The sequence below is a fragment of the Myotis myotis genome, unplaced genomic scaffold (assembly GCF_014108235.1).
Source record: "Myotis myotis isolate mMyoMyo1 unplaced genomic scaffold, mMyoMyo1.p scaffold_m19_p_46, whole genome shotgun sequence".
Classification (NCBI taxonomy): domain Eukaryota; kingdom Metazoa; phylum Chordata; class Mammalia; order Chiroptera; family Vespertilionidae; genus Myotis; species Myotis myotis.
Window position 1 is genome coordinate 453,757 of NW_023416353.1, and position 15,242 is coordinate 468,998.

The 15,242-nt window shown below is 44.3% G+C and overlaps 1 protein-coding gene across 1 annotated transcript in view; it reads right to left on the minus strand.

Moving 5' to 3' along the window:
* Nucleotides 1-10,821, minus strand: part of FRMD4A (FERM domain containing 4A) — a gene marked incomplete at its 3' end in the record, with an annotated part of 458,181 nt that extends 447,360 nt beyond the window's left edge. Inside the window, exon 1 of the mRNA XM_036307306.1 lies at nucleotides 10,732-10,821. Coding sequence (XP_036163199.1) covers nucleotides 10,732-10,776 — 45 coding nt within the window. The remainder of the gene's footprint in view (nucleotides 1-10,731) is intronic.
* Nucleotides 10,822-15,242: the final 4,421 nt, after the last annotated feature.

Here is a 15,242-nt window from a genome sequence, read left to right on the forward strand (position 1 = left end):
AGGCCTCCTGGCACCAGGATCAGAGAAGTAGCGAGGCCTCCCAGCACCAGGATCAGCAGAGCCGCGAGGCCTCCCAGCACCGGGATCAGTGGAGCCGCAAGGCTTTCCAGCCTGGGATCAGCAGAGCCACGAGACCTCCCGATCCCGGGATTAGCGGAGCCGGGAGGCTTCCCAGCAATGGGATCAGCTGAGCAGCGAGGCCTCACTGCCCCTGTGTCAAGTGGAGCCTCCCTGCACCGGGATCAGTGGAGCTGCAAGGCCTCACTGCCCCTGTGTCAAGTGGAGCCGCGAGGCCTCCCAGCACCGGGATCAGCAGAGCCACAAGGCCTCCTGGCCCCTGGAGCAGCATGACAGGGGGCAGCGACCAAACCCCTTGATCGCCCTGTGGCTCTGTGTGTGACAGAGGGTGGGATCACAACCTCCCTATCCGCCCTGCTCTGTTCGTTACAGGGGAAGGCACCCCAACCCCTGATCGGCCCTGCTCTGTGACTGATAGGGGGTAGCTCCCCAACCCCCTGATCGGCCCTGCTATTTGTGTGACAGGGTGGAGCCACAACCTCCCCATAGGCCCTGCCTTGAGTGTGACAGGGGGTGATGCCCCAACCCCCCAATCGGCCCTACCCTGAGCGTGACTTAGGGTGGCATCACAACTTCCTGATCCGCCCTGCTCTGTGCATGGCAGGGGGGAATCTCCCAAACCCCCTGTTCGGCCCTGCTCTGTGGGTGACAGTGTATGGAGCCCCAACCCCCCTGATGGGCCCTGCTTTGTGTGTGACAAGGGGCAGTACCCCAATCCCCTAATCGGCCGGCTCTGTATGTGACAGGGGTGGTGCCACAACCCCCTGATCTGCCCTGCTCTGTGCATGACAGGGGGTGGCACCGCAACCTCCCCATCGACCCTGCCTTGAGTGTGACAGGGGGTGGCACCCCAACCCCTCAATTGGCCCTACCCTGAGCATGACTGAGGGTGGCATCTCAACCTCCTGATCCCCCCTGCTCTGTGCATGACAGGGGGTGGCGTCCCAACTCCCCAGTTGGCCCTGCTCTGAGCCCAACCAGGAGCTGCGGGGCAGGCACCTAGGGATTGGGCCTGCCCTCTGCCACCTGGGAGCGGGCCTAAGCCAGCAGGTCGTTATCTCCCGAGGGGTCCCAGACTGTGAGAGGACACAGTGGAGCTGTGCACCGGGCCTCTAGTTTGAAGAAATAATGACAGAAAACTTCCCCTACATGGTGAAAGAAATAGACTTACAAACCCAGGAAGCGCAGAGAACCCCAAACAAAAGGAATCCAAAGAGGACCACACCAAGACACATCATAATTAAAATGCCAAGAGCAAAAGACAAAGAGAGAATCTTAAAAGCCGCAAGAGAAAAACAGTCAGTTACCTACAAGGGAGTACCCATACGACTGTCAGCTGATTTCTCAACAAAAACTATGCAGGCCAGAAGGGAGTAGCAAGAAATATTCAAAGTGATGAATGCCAAGAACCTACAACCAAGATTACTTTACCCAGCAAAGCTGTCATTCAGAATTGAAGGTCAGATAAAGAGCTTCACAGATAAGGAAAAGCTAAAGGAGTTCATCACCACCAAACCAGTATTGTATGAAATGCTGAAAGGTATCCTTTAAGAAGAGGAAGAAGAAGAAAAAGGTAAAGATACAAACTATGAACAACAAATACACATCTATCAACAAGTAAATCTAAAAATCAAGTGAATAAATAATCTGATGAACAGAATAAACTGGTGATTATAATAGAATCAGGGACATAGAAAGGGAGTGGACTGACTATTCTTGGGGGGGAAAGGGGTGTGGGGGATGCGGGAAGAGAATGTACAAAAATCATGCACCTATGGATGAAGAAAATGAGGGGGTGCGGGGGGGGGGGGAACCGGGTGGAGGGGAGCTATGGGGGAAAAAAGAGGAACAACTGTAACAATCTGAACAATAAAGATTTAATTTTAAAAAAAAAAACCCTATATTTTTAAAAAATGTTTTTATTGATTTCAGGGCGAGGAAGGGAGAGGAAAGATAGAAACATCCAATGGAGAGGAACATCAATTGGCTGCCTCCTGCATGCCCCCTACTGGGAATAGAACCAGCAATCACCTGGTGCACGGGATGATGCTCAAACAATTGAGTCACACCTGCTGGGCAAATAGTCTATACTTTTGATGCAGTCATATTCTATTAAGGAAACAAATACAAAAGTCAAACATCATATAGCACTGTTATTAATAAATGAAATAATAGAAAATGTACATGAATGAAATAAAGGAGAAACTGAGGAAGGTGGACAGAGCATCAGTCCGGACAGTGGAAAGAGCACATCCAAAAGTGCACAGGCTTGAACCACAGGGTGTTTGCGTGGGGGGAGGAATTGTTCAACTCTGCTAGAGTATAAACATTCAGGGGTGGAGGAGGGAATAGTGGGACATGAGGCTGGGCAGGTAAGCAGAGACCAGAGCATGAAGTGGTCAATGTGGACACATGAGCTTTATTCCATGTATAATCAGTTATGATCAGAGGATTCTAGGAAGAGAAAGTAGGCCCTCAATAAATATCACTCTGGAAAATGTATAGACAGACATAGTGAAAGAGGGTAAAAGCAGAAGACCAGCTCAGCAGCATTGTAGATACCCCATTAGTGAGAGATGACAGGCTTGAACTAAGGCTCAGGGAGGGGAACAGGGAGAAGGACCCAGATTAGAAAGAAAAGGAGGGAGTAGAAACAACAGGACCTGGTGATAACTGGACAAGGTGGATGAGGGAGAGGAAGGAGTCAAAGGTAAATCCCAGATGACAGGGAAAATGGTGCTACCGCAAATGCAGGTGAGACATTCGTAGACTAAGAAGACCATAAGTCCTTTTGGGATGAACTGGGTCTGAGGTGCCTATGGAACAAGGCAGAGAAGAAGTCTGATAAACATTTGCATTGGTCATCATCAGGAGCTTGGGGACAAGGTGCAGATACAATTAGAGAGTTATTAGTATACACACGAGAGTTGAAACCATGGGCATGTATGACTGGCTTGAGAAGGAAAACTGGATCTTGTGCTCAGGAAATTGCTTCTCCAGGTCTAGACAGAGAGACTAAGATTTCAATATCCAGAGTCATAAAGAGCATTTGTTGCTATGCAACATAAGTCATAGGCCAATGTTACTTTGACATTGGAATTTAGTATCCTCACTTGGTATGTATCACATGGTCTTAGTTAAACATGTTTCCAAGACCTTGATTACAACCAGGCTAAATATCATATGTTTCATTAGACTTCGTATTTTGGCAGAGAATTCAATGAGAAACTGCTACCTGCACCAGTAACATATACTCTCCAAACCACTACTAAACTTTGCAAAGCAGTGTACAATTATCTTTTAGCAGAGATACATGAATAGCCACCCAATTATGTGTAGCAGAACTGGATGGCATGCATTTTGCATTTGCCAGAGAGAACATATTGCAGCTCATATTTTAGTCATTTCCCCTTGAAGGATAAGAAAATTTTGTTAGTTATTCAAGACAGGAATAAAATTTAAGTGTTTGCCTAATACTATGAGCACCTGTTTTTCTAAGACTATTGGCTGGTTGTCCAAAGGTGGTCACTGATTGTCCAGATACTGGGATGCAGAAAGAGAGAACTGGGCAACTTTTTCTTTTAAACTAACTCTGGATCATTCAAGGGTCCAATGAGATGAGTTTGGGTGAATGGTTGTTTCATATTATTTTAAGATAAAACAATTAATTGCTAATACTGTGTTTACTTTGGTCCAGGAACAGTGGTAAGTGTTTTACATGCACATCTCATTAAATAAGTATGCCAACTCTTATCTGGTAGCTATTATTATCCCACTTTAAAGATGATAAGACTTGTTCAACCTAGTATAAATGATTTATATAATTGGGCTTTTCAATTTATATTTATTTTGAGGGAAACTGAACCTATGAATTAGGGTTCACAGATGTTTTCCCTCTAACTCACTCTAAGGACAAGTAACCCCAGAGCTACTGAGGGAAGAATCTTCCAGAGTCTGAAGTCAACACAGAGCAAAGTAGAATCAAGACATGGGAGAAGCAGAGAAACAGGGTCCCGACTTTGTCCCTAAAGTCCTTGGTCCTGCTTTTCCTGGACCTATTTCATTTCTTGGATTTTCCGGTTGCTGATGCATTTCCCTCTTTGCTAGTTTGAGTAGGTCTCTGTCACTTACAACCAGAGAAATAGATTAGATATAAAATTAAATAAATAATTTATATATATATATATATATCAGAGAGAGGTGGTTTGAGTGTCATTGATTTAAAACTTCACCCTCTGAAACAAATATACACAATAAACGTTAACTACAAAAATTTTAACATCAAGATTTCAGATATGCCCATTAGGAAAGTATACCTTAGAAGGTAGATAATTGAGTTTAAGGAGGATTTTAGCTACCAAATTAGATAAACCATAACATGACATTTCCCAGAGATTTTTTGATAATTATCCTATTTTAAAGAAACAAGAAAAAACCAATGATAAGAACCAGTCACACCCACAGACCTGAACATTCAGGGGCCTTGTCCTGAGCCCCATGGCCCCACTCTGTGCACAGTGCCAGAGACGCTGTACCCCTTATTCCCACATAATTATGATTCTCTACATTTCCATAAAGGTCTCCAACTTTCAAACTTATGCATTAACCATCGTGGAAACCTGGGTAGTAGCTCAGTTTCATCACCAATTAGCTGAGTCATCTTGGGCAAGCCATTTAACATCTCTGGGTCTGAGCTTCACCATGTAAAAGAAAGATATAGTAACCATCCTGCTTGGCTCGTAGAGAACATCTGTGAGACAACAGGTACACAAGCACTTTGAAAAATAGTAGGAGAGTTTTTATCAACTCAAGAGCAAGTTTCCTTAAGACAGAACTCAATTATCTCCTACGCTTTTTGCCAATAGGGATCTGGAGAAATCCTTGACCTCATCAGAAATTCAGAATAGACACCCATCAGAGGTCAAACGTAGAGAAAATTTAGGTTATAATGATAGAACTAGGACCTTGGTATCATCTCCAACATGACTTTTGATGGTTTAGCTCTTTGTCACCTATAGGAACTCTGTCCAAACCAAACGACTTTCTTTTTTTTCTTTTCTTTTTTTAATATATTTTATTGATTTTTTACAGAGAGGAAGGGAGAGAGACAGAAAGTTAGAAACATCGATGAGAGAAACATCGATCAGCTGCCTCCTGCACATCTCCCACTGGGGATGTGCCCGCAACCCAGATACATGCCCTTGACCAGAATCGAACCTGGGACCCTTCAGTCCCCAGGCCAATGCTCTATCCACTGAGCCAAACCAGTTAGGGCCCAGATGACTTTCTTTCTTTTTTTTCTTTTTTTAATTTATCTTTATTGTTGAAAGTATTATGGACTTCCCCCTTTTTTCCCCATTGACAACCTCCACCCCTCACCTCCTCCCACCTCCCTCCCCCAGGCTTACTGCACAATTGTCTGTGTCCATGAGTTATGCATATAAATTCTTTGGTTAATCTCTTCCTACCCACCCTTCCCTCTTCCCTCTGAGATAACTTTCTACCTCCCAAACATAATCCAGATCCTTTTATAATTCAATCATTCTCCACACTTCAAATCTGCACTTTTAATTCATCCATTCCTCAATCTGTTACTTTAAGCACAAAGAACTAGTCCCTCCATGCTGACAAGTAGTACACCACAGGGCTTTTGAACTCAGAGGAGCCAGGGCTCATGTGGTGATGGGTTACACGTTGTCTTATTACAGTTCCTACAAGATTCTCTGACATTGTCCTGTGAATTCCTTTTATTATAACCTCCACAGGTCTCTATCTGTTCTCTCCAATTAGATTGTTGGTTCACTAAAGCCAGTGATAGGCTTGCATTCCTTTTTTACAGGGTAGATAGTTAGTAAATATTTTTTAACTGTCCAATAAAAATGTCCCAATAAGGAAAATGTCTGAGGAAAAAAGAACCTATATAAAACAAAATGAAAGGGACAAAGCTATAGGACAGCCAATTATCGATTGGGCTCTACTTAAAATAGATCGGAAAGCTAGTCTATTCAAGAGAATCCTTTAAAAACAAAATTTATGCAAATATTATATTTTTTTAAATTCAGGGACTAAAATAGGAAGTATCAGTGAAAAGGAAAAAAAATACTTAAATATACCTTCTCTGTTGATAGTATTAGCTAAAGATTTATGACAAAATTAATTTTTTCATCATTAACACTAAAAAGTTAACCACATCAATTTCAATATTTGGCTTCATTGAATTGGGTGATCAAAGCTGTACCAAAGACAGGTCTTCCATCAGGCAGTATTAAAACATCACCGACTAGTATGGGAAATGGGTTCTTGCATGATTTAAGAAGGAGTTGGCAACTTTCAATGCACCACTTAAATTTTAATAGAAAGTATGGTCAGGAGGAAAGTGAACACATTTCCTAGAAACACACAAACTTCTAAGCATTCTTACTTTCAGCATTTTTTAGTGAATAGATTATATTTCCACATACTTTTTATATTAGTTTCATAGCACTAGGAAGTTTGGGACTGTGAGGGCAGTGGATAATTTCAACAGTACTAAACAATGACTTGGGGAAAAAGACACACACACACACACACACACACACACACACACACACGGAAACCAGAAATCTAAAATCAAATTTTTGGAATGGAAAAAAACCTTTATGATAATCTAATTCACACCCTTCATTCAGTGAAAATAATCACCCGTTAATTTCTCTAACTTATGATTTAGAGTTTTTACATATTTAATTTATCTATTATAAAACATAACCCTTGGCAATTTCTTAGAAACAGAGTCCAAAAGAATAGGACCTTGAAAACACGGCAAGTCTCTTAGGGGTATAAATATATTTCTTAGTGCTAGAGTCAAATCAGATCTCTTGAAACCAGACCTGTGGTATCACTTTTCAATTTTATATTTCAATATAGAAAAGAATAATGATAAACACTAAGACAGGATTACCTGCCTAGAAGCATGGAAAATGCAAAATGGCTCCGAGGAGAGGCCCTCTTGGCTGACCCAGGGCTAGAAAATCCTGGTAGTCAAGTTCTCGAGCTTTGATGTGATATCACTGGCTAAAAGTCTGAGGACCTCAATTTTGAGACTTTGAGCCATCAATTTCATTTATGTGACCATTGACAGGTTCCCAAATTCTGATTATTAATGGGGTTTTTCTCCCTTAAATATAGTTCTTGAAGGGCTTAAATGAGATAATGTATGTAAAGATACTTCACAGAAAAGTGTAATTTGCAGTATTACCTAGCCAGTTACCTTACATTAAAATCTATTTTAATCCAACTGTCTGAGCTTTCAGAGTCTAAAAACCAAAATGTCATAATACTACCTCTATAACCCTTGGCTATGCATCTCTAGCCTGTAATTAATGAAATTATCAAGAAATCCCCGGCTCTCCTATGTTCCAGCCCTTACAGCAGTCCTCAAAGTCACATAGTTTCAGCAAATGACACATAGCCAGCAGCTTCCTGCTCTGCAATCAGCCACATCAGACTGAAGGCTCCCATCAGTGCGGTGAACAGTAGTATCTTTTCTTGTTCTTCCCAAGGTTTCTGTGCACATGGGCTTCCCATGCCTGTGAGGCTGTCTCCATGACCAGCACCCATCCTCTCTACGACTCCACCTTTCCTCATCTGAGGGGCTCCATCTTGCTTGGACACTCATCGCCCCCCACACTAACTCTGCATTGACAGAGTCAGAGAAATCCTCCGACCTCACGACAGTCGGCACATGCTCACAACCCAGGCGCCCCCTCAGGTGCCCAAACCCTGCACACTTGGAAAGGCGCCTTAGGTACTTCTCAAAGGTCACCTGCTCTTGTCAAACAGAGTAAATCAGGATCCCGTGGGGTAGGACTCCTGACGAGGAGTGTGAGCGAACCCTAAGGATCACCCGTTCCAACAGATAATCTTAAACATACTTGCCCTGGCGTTAAAGCCACATGGATGGGGACAAATTCCACCATCTAAAAGCAATACCGTTCACCTGCTAGGGTGCCAATAAGACACAATGCCGAATCAAGTGTCAGAGTTGCCTACCAGGAATTCTGTTCTAGACAGCATTCCTAGTGGCCTTACATGGTGTTTAACAGAGCTGAAAGGGACCCTAGAGATGAGGACCACACCTCAATTAGCAAATGACATAATTAAGGCACAAAGAGAGGAAGCAATGTGCCCAGGATCACACAGTGAGCGTCAAAACTGGGAAGAAATCACAGGGTCTCCACCTCCAGGCTCCGTTGCCCCTTCCATAACCAAGCAAACACATTCTGCCTTGATTCATTAGAGATACACTGAATATAACTTCCAGCTGCCTCTTTATCCCAAAGCAAGGGGCATGGCCAAGAGCTCCCCCCTGGCTCCCCACAGCCCAGCAACTCCAAGGCACAGAATCTAAACTGCAATGAGGCCACTTGATAGCGCCCTCAGCCCAGACGGGGTGTTTACATGCTGCTCCTGCTCTTGCTCTTGCACCAGGCTGCTTTCTCAGTCAGCGGGCACTCTAAGTACTGAGATCTGATTGGCTGATTGATTAGCTAATAAGTAATAACATTTACAGCTTCCTTCCTGAACTCACAGCCAAAGCAGCTCTGCTAAATAACCCTTTTTCCTTCGCCCTTTCCTCCTCTACTTGCCTATAAATTTTGAGACTCATCATGCAATAGGTCAGGGAAGCAATTACTTTGGGGTTTACCCTTAAAATGAAAAAAATCAGTGAAATCCATAGGGGAAAATCCCCCTAAACCAGTCGTGAACCAGAAAACATGTATTGACTCCAATTACACACGGCACTCCAGGGTTCTGTAATCTGATGTCCATCTCAGTGTCAAAGCTATTTCCCCAGCTTCCGGGAGAGACTTGCACACAATCCTTTAATCCGGGCAGGAGGTGAGCTCTAGGGAGAGATCTGAAGGCAGAGGCTGCTGACAATGGAAGATAAAGTCTGAGCTGAGAGACCTCCAGGTCAGCAACCACAATATTTGGGAAGCCCGAGCACAAGAGAACAGGAGTGTGTGTGTGGCAGGAGCTGGGCCAGGGTGCTGAGCTGCATTCTGTCTGGATGCTGAGGATTTAGCCTTAGGGCCCAAGTCAAACAGACTCTTATTTGAGTGCTCAGAGCATGGAAGCTTCAGGTGATTCAGAGCAGAAACCTGGAGGCAGCAGGCCCAGCTCTCCCTGGAGCTATTTTTTAAGAACACATTTCTTCTCTATGTTAACATATGCAAGATGTGTTTCTATTTAACAATATTATATAATATGCATGTGCATACCTACATGTGAGCACATGCACTTGTATTTTCTGCATTTAACTCAGACTCCCAGTTCCCTGAGGGTCTCCTGGTCCCCTTGGTTATGGCACTTCAGTGCCTGCCACACGCACAAATACTCATCAGGGCCTTTGCATCCACTTGTGTGACCACAGATAGACAATGAGGATAAAATAGCGTAAGACAATAGAATTCATGAGGGAAGAAAGATGAGTAAAGGGTAATTTCTCCAGAAAATTTCCATTCCTTCTCCCCCAGTGAAATCGGAAGTCAGCAGAGGCCCATGAGATCTCAGGCACTTCAACAGCCTCTGTGGCCTAAATGGCATTTGGGGTAATAAAGAACCAAGATAGCTGTTTCTCTTAACTTGACCAGGCTGGCCACGGGGGAGGTTGCTCCCCATTCGTTTCTCTTCCAAGTGGCCTTAATAAACTCATGAGACCATGCAAAGCCGCATTTCTCCTCAGTCAGAAAACACTGATCAATATACAGCAGAAGCACTTATGCTTTGTTCATAAAAGCTCCTGTGTAACTGTTAGAACATTCCCACACCCAGCTGACAGGGGCCGCTTCCGCAGGCATTCCCCTGGCAGATGGGCTGCTCCTGAGGACAGGGAGGAGCAACATGATGCAAAAGCAAACTCTGAACCTAGTGTCAAGCAGACATCAATCAGCTTAAAACAAGGCGATGCCACTGTCCTTGTTTGCTTAAATGTCCTTGTTTCCTAAGGTGATGGAACTCGAGGAGTGGCTTAAAGTAGGTCAGTGGTCCACGCACGGACAAATGCCTGGACAAGGCCTGATAGTGTCTCCCAGCAGTTGTAGTTGGGAGATAAGCTTCCTCAAACTCCAGTGTCACAAAAGGTCACAGGAACCACCTCGGCTGCTTCTACAGAGAAATCTGAGCAGATACGTGGGCACCTTGAAAGGAGATCCTATTCAATTGCCCTGTGGGCAAAATATTCCACAGTTGCCATGAGAAGATATAAAAACACACACCAAACAAACACGATTACCTCAATTTAGAAGCAAAAGGCTTGGGGGGGGGGGGGGGCGGGGGGTGGAAGGATGCTGAGAGCCAGGGAGAGGCATTGCTGGGAATCTATTTCCAGGGGCTCTTAGCACCTGTTTGCAAGCACATCTCTCAAAATAGCATTAAGCAACAAGTTTCTAAAATGGCAAATCTAATGCTCCTTTTCCCTGGAAGTGCTTTGTCATGGCTGTTGCTCTTTGCCCAAGAAATCATTTCAAAAGAGCCCGCAGGATAAAGCAGAGCGACTGTTAACATGTCTGCAGCTCTGGCTGCAGCAGCAGACCCCACAGGGGTGCGATGCGATGCGGCAGAGGCTGGAGCTGGGCGCCCCTGGGCCCCACCTCCTCCGGGAGCACTCACCATCAGCAGGCTGAGCGCGGAGTCTGGCACCAGCTGCACGGCCATGGTCTCCGATTCCCATGCACAAACACTTCTGCACAGTCAGTACGCCTGGGCCCTGGGTGACTGCAAAGCATCCACAAATACCTGCCAAAGACCAGCCACAAATCCAGACTCAGTGCGCAAAAGGCTCCAGATGAAGACAGGCCACGTTTCACATGGGGTGGGGGAGGTCAGGGGGATGTTGGGAAGAAGGGGTGGGAACTGGGCTTAGGAAGGAAAAAAGAGGAGGAAAGCTGCAGGTTATTTAAAGGTGAGCCCTGCCTCGCTGAGCTAAGCTGCACAAGCACAGAAACCACATCAAACACAAACATAAAATCCTGGAACACAGAATATTTAACTGATATCTTAGCCTACGCAGCAACTCTTCTGTTAACTGACAATTAAAATAAAACATTCTCCACTGCAGATAAATCATTCAGCGCCCCCCCGCCCCCCCCTCTGCATCTCTAAGCAATTCTGCTGCATAAACATGCTGAATGTCACAACCTACCGCTTGCAATCTGGTCAGTCTTCTCTCCTGCAGAAAGGTGTGTCCCTTTTGCAAAATCAAGTATCTGGGAGTCAGGGAGACGAGTCTGACCACAGCACCAGGCGGTCACTGGAGATCAGCAAATGCCCTCATTATAACTGAGTGGGAAGTCAGTTATGAACTGACCCCTTTCACCATCCCCCAAATCTACTTTTCTTCCCCAAGTGGACTGGCAAGCTTAGTTCCCGGTGGGGCTAATATACTTCCAAGGAACATGTAATTACACTGCCTGTTCTGTTAGCGTTCAGATCTCCCTGCCTGCACCACATGCACGCAGAAGACAGACACCCTCTACCTCTCTCCCTCCCTTCCTCCCGCCCTTTCTCCCTCCCATCCCTTCCCTCCCATCTCTCCACCAGCCTGCCTGTTAGGAATTTTGAAGGAGCCTCTCTAGCTCAGGGAGGCTAATTTGTAGCCAGGGACACTGCTTAACACAAAAAGGCAAATTAGCCTTGAAAATCATATCATGCAGCATTTTCCTTGGAAGATGTCAATAGAGAAAAAAATAGAAGTCTGCCCAGTCTTGTTACTTAGTGAGTGGCTCAAAAGACTTCCTAGAGTCAAATATTTAAGAAAATGAAAGCATCTTGTGTATGAGCACTACCAAGCTTCTATCTTTTTATGGAGTCTCCTCAGTCAACTAAGAATAGCCATTACTAATACTTACCGTAATAATTTTTCATGTCTGTTTCTGATTTCTTCTTTTACTCACCTGCTTTAACGACTCCAAAAATTTCTTGAAATGAACTAGACATTGTGAAATGTAGAAACTAACTTTCTAAATAGAAACCAGGGGGAAGAAATTAATGGGCTTTAAATGTTGGTATGGACAAATATAGGTTTTGTCAAGACATAACTTATGCTTTTAAAAGCATTTATTTGATCACCACAGTGCTTGGCACAACGTAACTACTCAAAGGTATTCATTCATTAATTGAATGAAAAGAGTCCTCTCTCACTGTTTATCCTGTGGTGGAGGTCCATGCTGTAGAGTTGAATTCTAATGCCCTTGACCTCAGGAAGCTCTGAGAATCACTCCCTACTCCCAGGTGCTGGAAAGTCATGTCAAGATCAGAGTCACGTGAGTGTGGCCTTATATTGAGCAAATCAGAACATTTTGCACTAGGTGGTGAGTTTCATAAAAGAATTTTTAAAAATTAATAATTTAAGGAACATATCTATAGCATTAACTTAACCTTACAGATAGGTTTCTAAATAGATTCAACTGATATTTGCTGAGTGCCTACTGCAGGCAGTACTCCATGATAAGCTTTGTAAAAGATACAAAGCTAAGTAATACTCCAGCCCTCATGAGCTTTTTATCTCATAGATGCAGTAATACCAAAGACTCATTATGATACAAGACAATATATGATAAATGTTATAAAAGTGGCCTGGCTGGTGTTGCTCAGTGGTTGAGTGTCAATCCATGAACCAAGAGGTCACTGGTTTGATTCCCAGTCAGGACACATGCCCGGGTTTCAGGTTCGATATGCAAGAAGCTGCCAATCAATGTTGATTTCTCTCTCATAGATGTCTCTCTCTCTCTCTCCTTCTCCCTTCTTTTCTCTCTAAAATCAACAAAAACATATTTTTAAAAAATGTTTATAAAGTGACTTAAAAACAAATAGTTTGTCCCTAGCCAGTTTGGCTCAGTGGATAGAGCGTTGGCCTGGGGACCATAGGATCCCAGGTTTGATTCTGGTCAAGGGCACATACCTCAGTTGCAAGCTCCTCCCCAACCTGGGCCCTGGGTGGGGGTGTGCAGGAGGCAACCAATCGATATGTTTCTCTCACATTGATATGTCTCTCTGTATTTCCCTCTCTCTAAAAAAACCAATGGACAAATATCTTCCAGTGAGGATTTAAAAAAAAACAAAAAATCAAACAAACAAAAAATAGTTTGGGCTGCACAGAGCAGGGAGAGTTTGCTTTTGGGTTCAAGGACATTGTAGTTTTTGAGCAGAACATCTTTTTTATGACTTCTGTTTTTTGTGGTTTTTTTAAAATTCTACTCCAATACTTCGCGCTATTGCAACTTGTGGATGTGGGCAGAGAGAGGGTGCGTCCTGCAGAGGGCTCAGCAGGAGCAGTACCTGGTGTGGAAAAGTCAGGACATGCTCAGAGTGGAGAGATGGACCTGAGAAACGTGTCAACCACTGATGTTAGGCCTCAGCACACCTGCCTTCATCTCTCTGTGCTCTGCTTGGAAAGCCTCGCCCCGAATCTTTGCCCAGATTCCCTACACAGAGTCTGCAGCAGACCTCACGTGTGAAGACATTATTGGGACGTGCAATCTCAGGGTAATAAGAGTGAAGGAGCTGGGAAGGTACATCAGGGAAGGGATGAGAGTGGGTATGAGGTGAGACCTAGTCCTAGTTTGTTTGGCTCAGTGGATAGAGTGTCAGCCCACAGACTGAAGGGTCCCGGGTTCAATTCCAGTCAAGGGCATGTAACGGTTGCAGGTTCAATCCCCGGCCCTAGTTGGGGCACATGAGGGAGACAACCAATCGATTTGTTTCTCTCACATCGATGTTCCTCTCTCTATCTCTTCTCCTCTTTTCCACTCTCTCTAAAAATCAATGGAAAAATATTCTTGGGTGAGGATTAGCAAACAAAACAAAAAGGTGGTGACCTGGCCATAGTACAGTTGCTCATTTGCAAAGAAGTGCTTCTAGGAGAGAGTATTTCAAGAAACAGTCCATTCAGGAGAGGAAGGGAGGGCTCGTTACCAGCCTGCTTCTGCTTTTTTGCTGACTCTTGTCAGTCAAATTGACTCCATAGGATGAACTCTCTTGCACTTCAGAGTCTTGTTACCAGATCCTCCAGGCAACCGTGAACAGAAGGGAGGCAGACACCACAGCCTTTGCGGGTCAGCCAGACAGGACTCGAGCACTGGAGCTGCCAAGGTTTCTTGATCAGAACATGTTATGGAAATTGTCCCAAAGCCTGGCCCACACCCTGGAGGAGGCGGGGACGGCCAGCAGTACTAGGAGTTGAAATGACAATGGCAGGATAGCTAATCCCTGGGGCCAAACAAATCTGGAAGGTGCATAAATTGCGTCTGATAAAAGTGTGTATGTTTATATAACTTTCCTGATTTTTCCATTTGGGTATTTATATTAGCTTTGTTTGTACAACTTTAAGTTACTGTGTCTTTTAATGTTTGGGGTTTTTTTCGGTATGACAGTTATTCACTTTTCTCTATTATCCGCTTACTAGAGAGTGAGCAACCTGATGTCAGAACTAGGTACCGTCTGTCTGTGCACTCCTGCAGCTGGGAGCATCGAGCTTAGAGAGCAGTAGATGCTCATTAATATTAAATTGGGCACAAAGAGATGCCAAAATGTTAAGTACAACGAGAAAGAGGCAAGGACAGCACCCAGGGCAGGGGTGCTGGGTAGAACATGGGCATCAGTAATGAAAAGTAGCATCTGACAGAGAAGGAGAGGTCAGAAAAGGAGGGAGTCTCAGAATTCTGGTGACAATGGTGGTTCCACAAAGATGCCTGGAGCTTTCAGTAGAGTTATGAACACATAAATCAAAGTGTGAACAATTGTGGAGACATTTGTTAGGAAGAGGAGTTCATTAGTGTAAAATAGACTCTCGTCCAAAAACAAGAAACAAACCTGGAGATCTGAGCTCTCCCGGCCTCTTTGAAACTTTGTCCAAGAGCAATGGAGATCACAGGACAGTGTGGGGACAGCAGTCCTTTTCTCTAAGTAATAAATCCCATCCTTGCCTAACCTTACCTCCCAAGAAAGTGACATAATTCCTTCCAAAAGCTCCTCAACTGAAGGGCAGTTCAATGTCATACCCATCAAAAGCCACTATAAATAAAGTCATTAAAAACTCCTTTTAATATGAAGCTGTTGTGAAGACATTGATCATTGGATCACTCCCACTTGCCTGAGTAAGTTGCTCCCTGTAAGAAACGTCT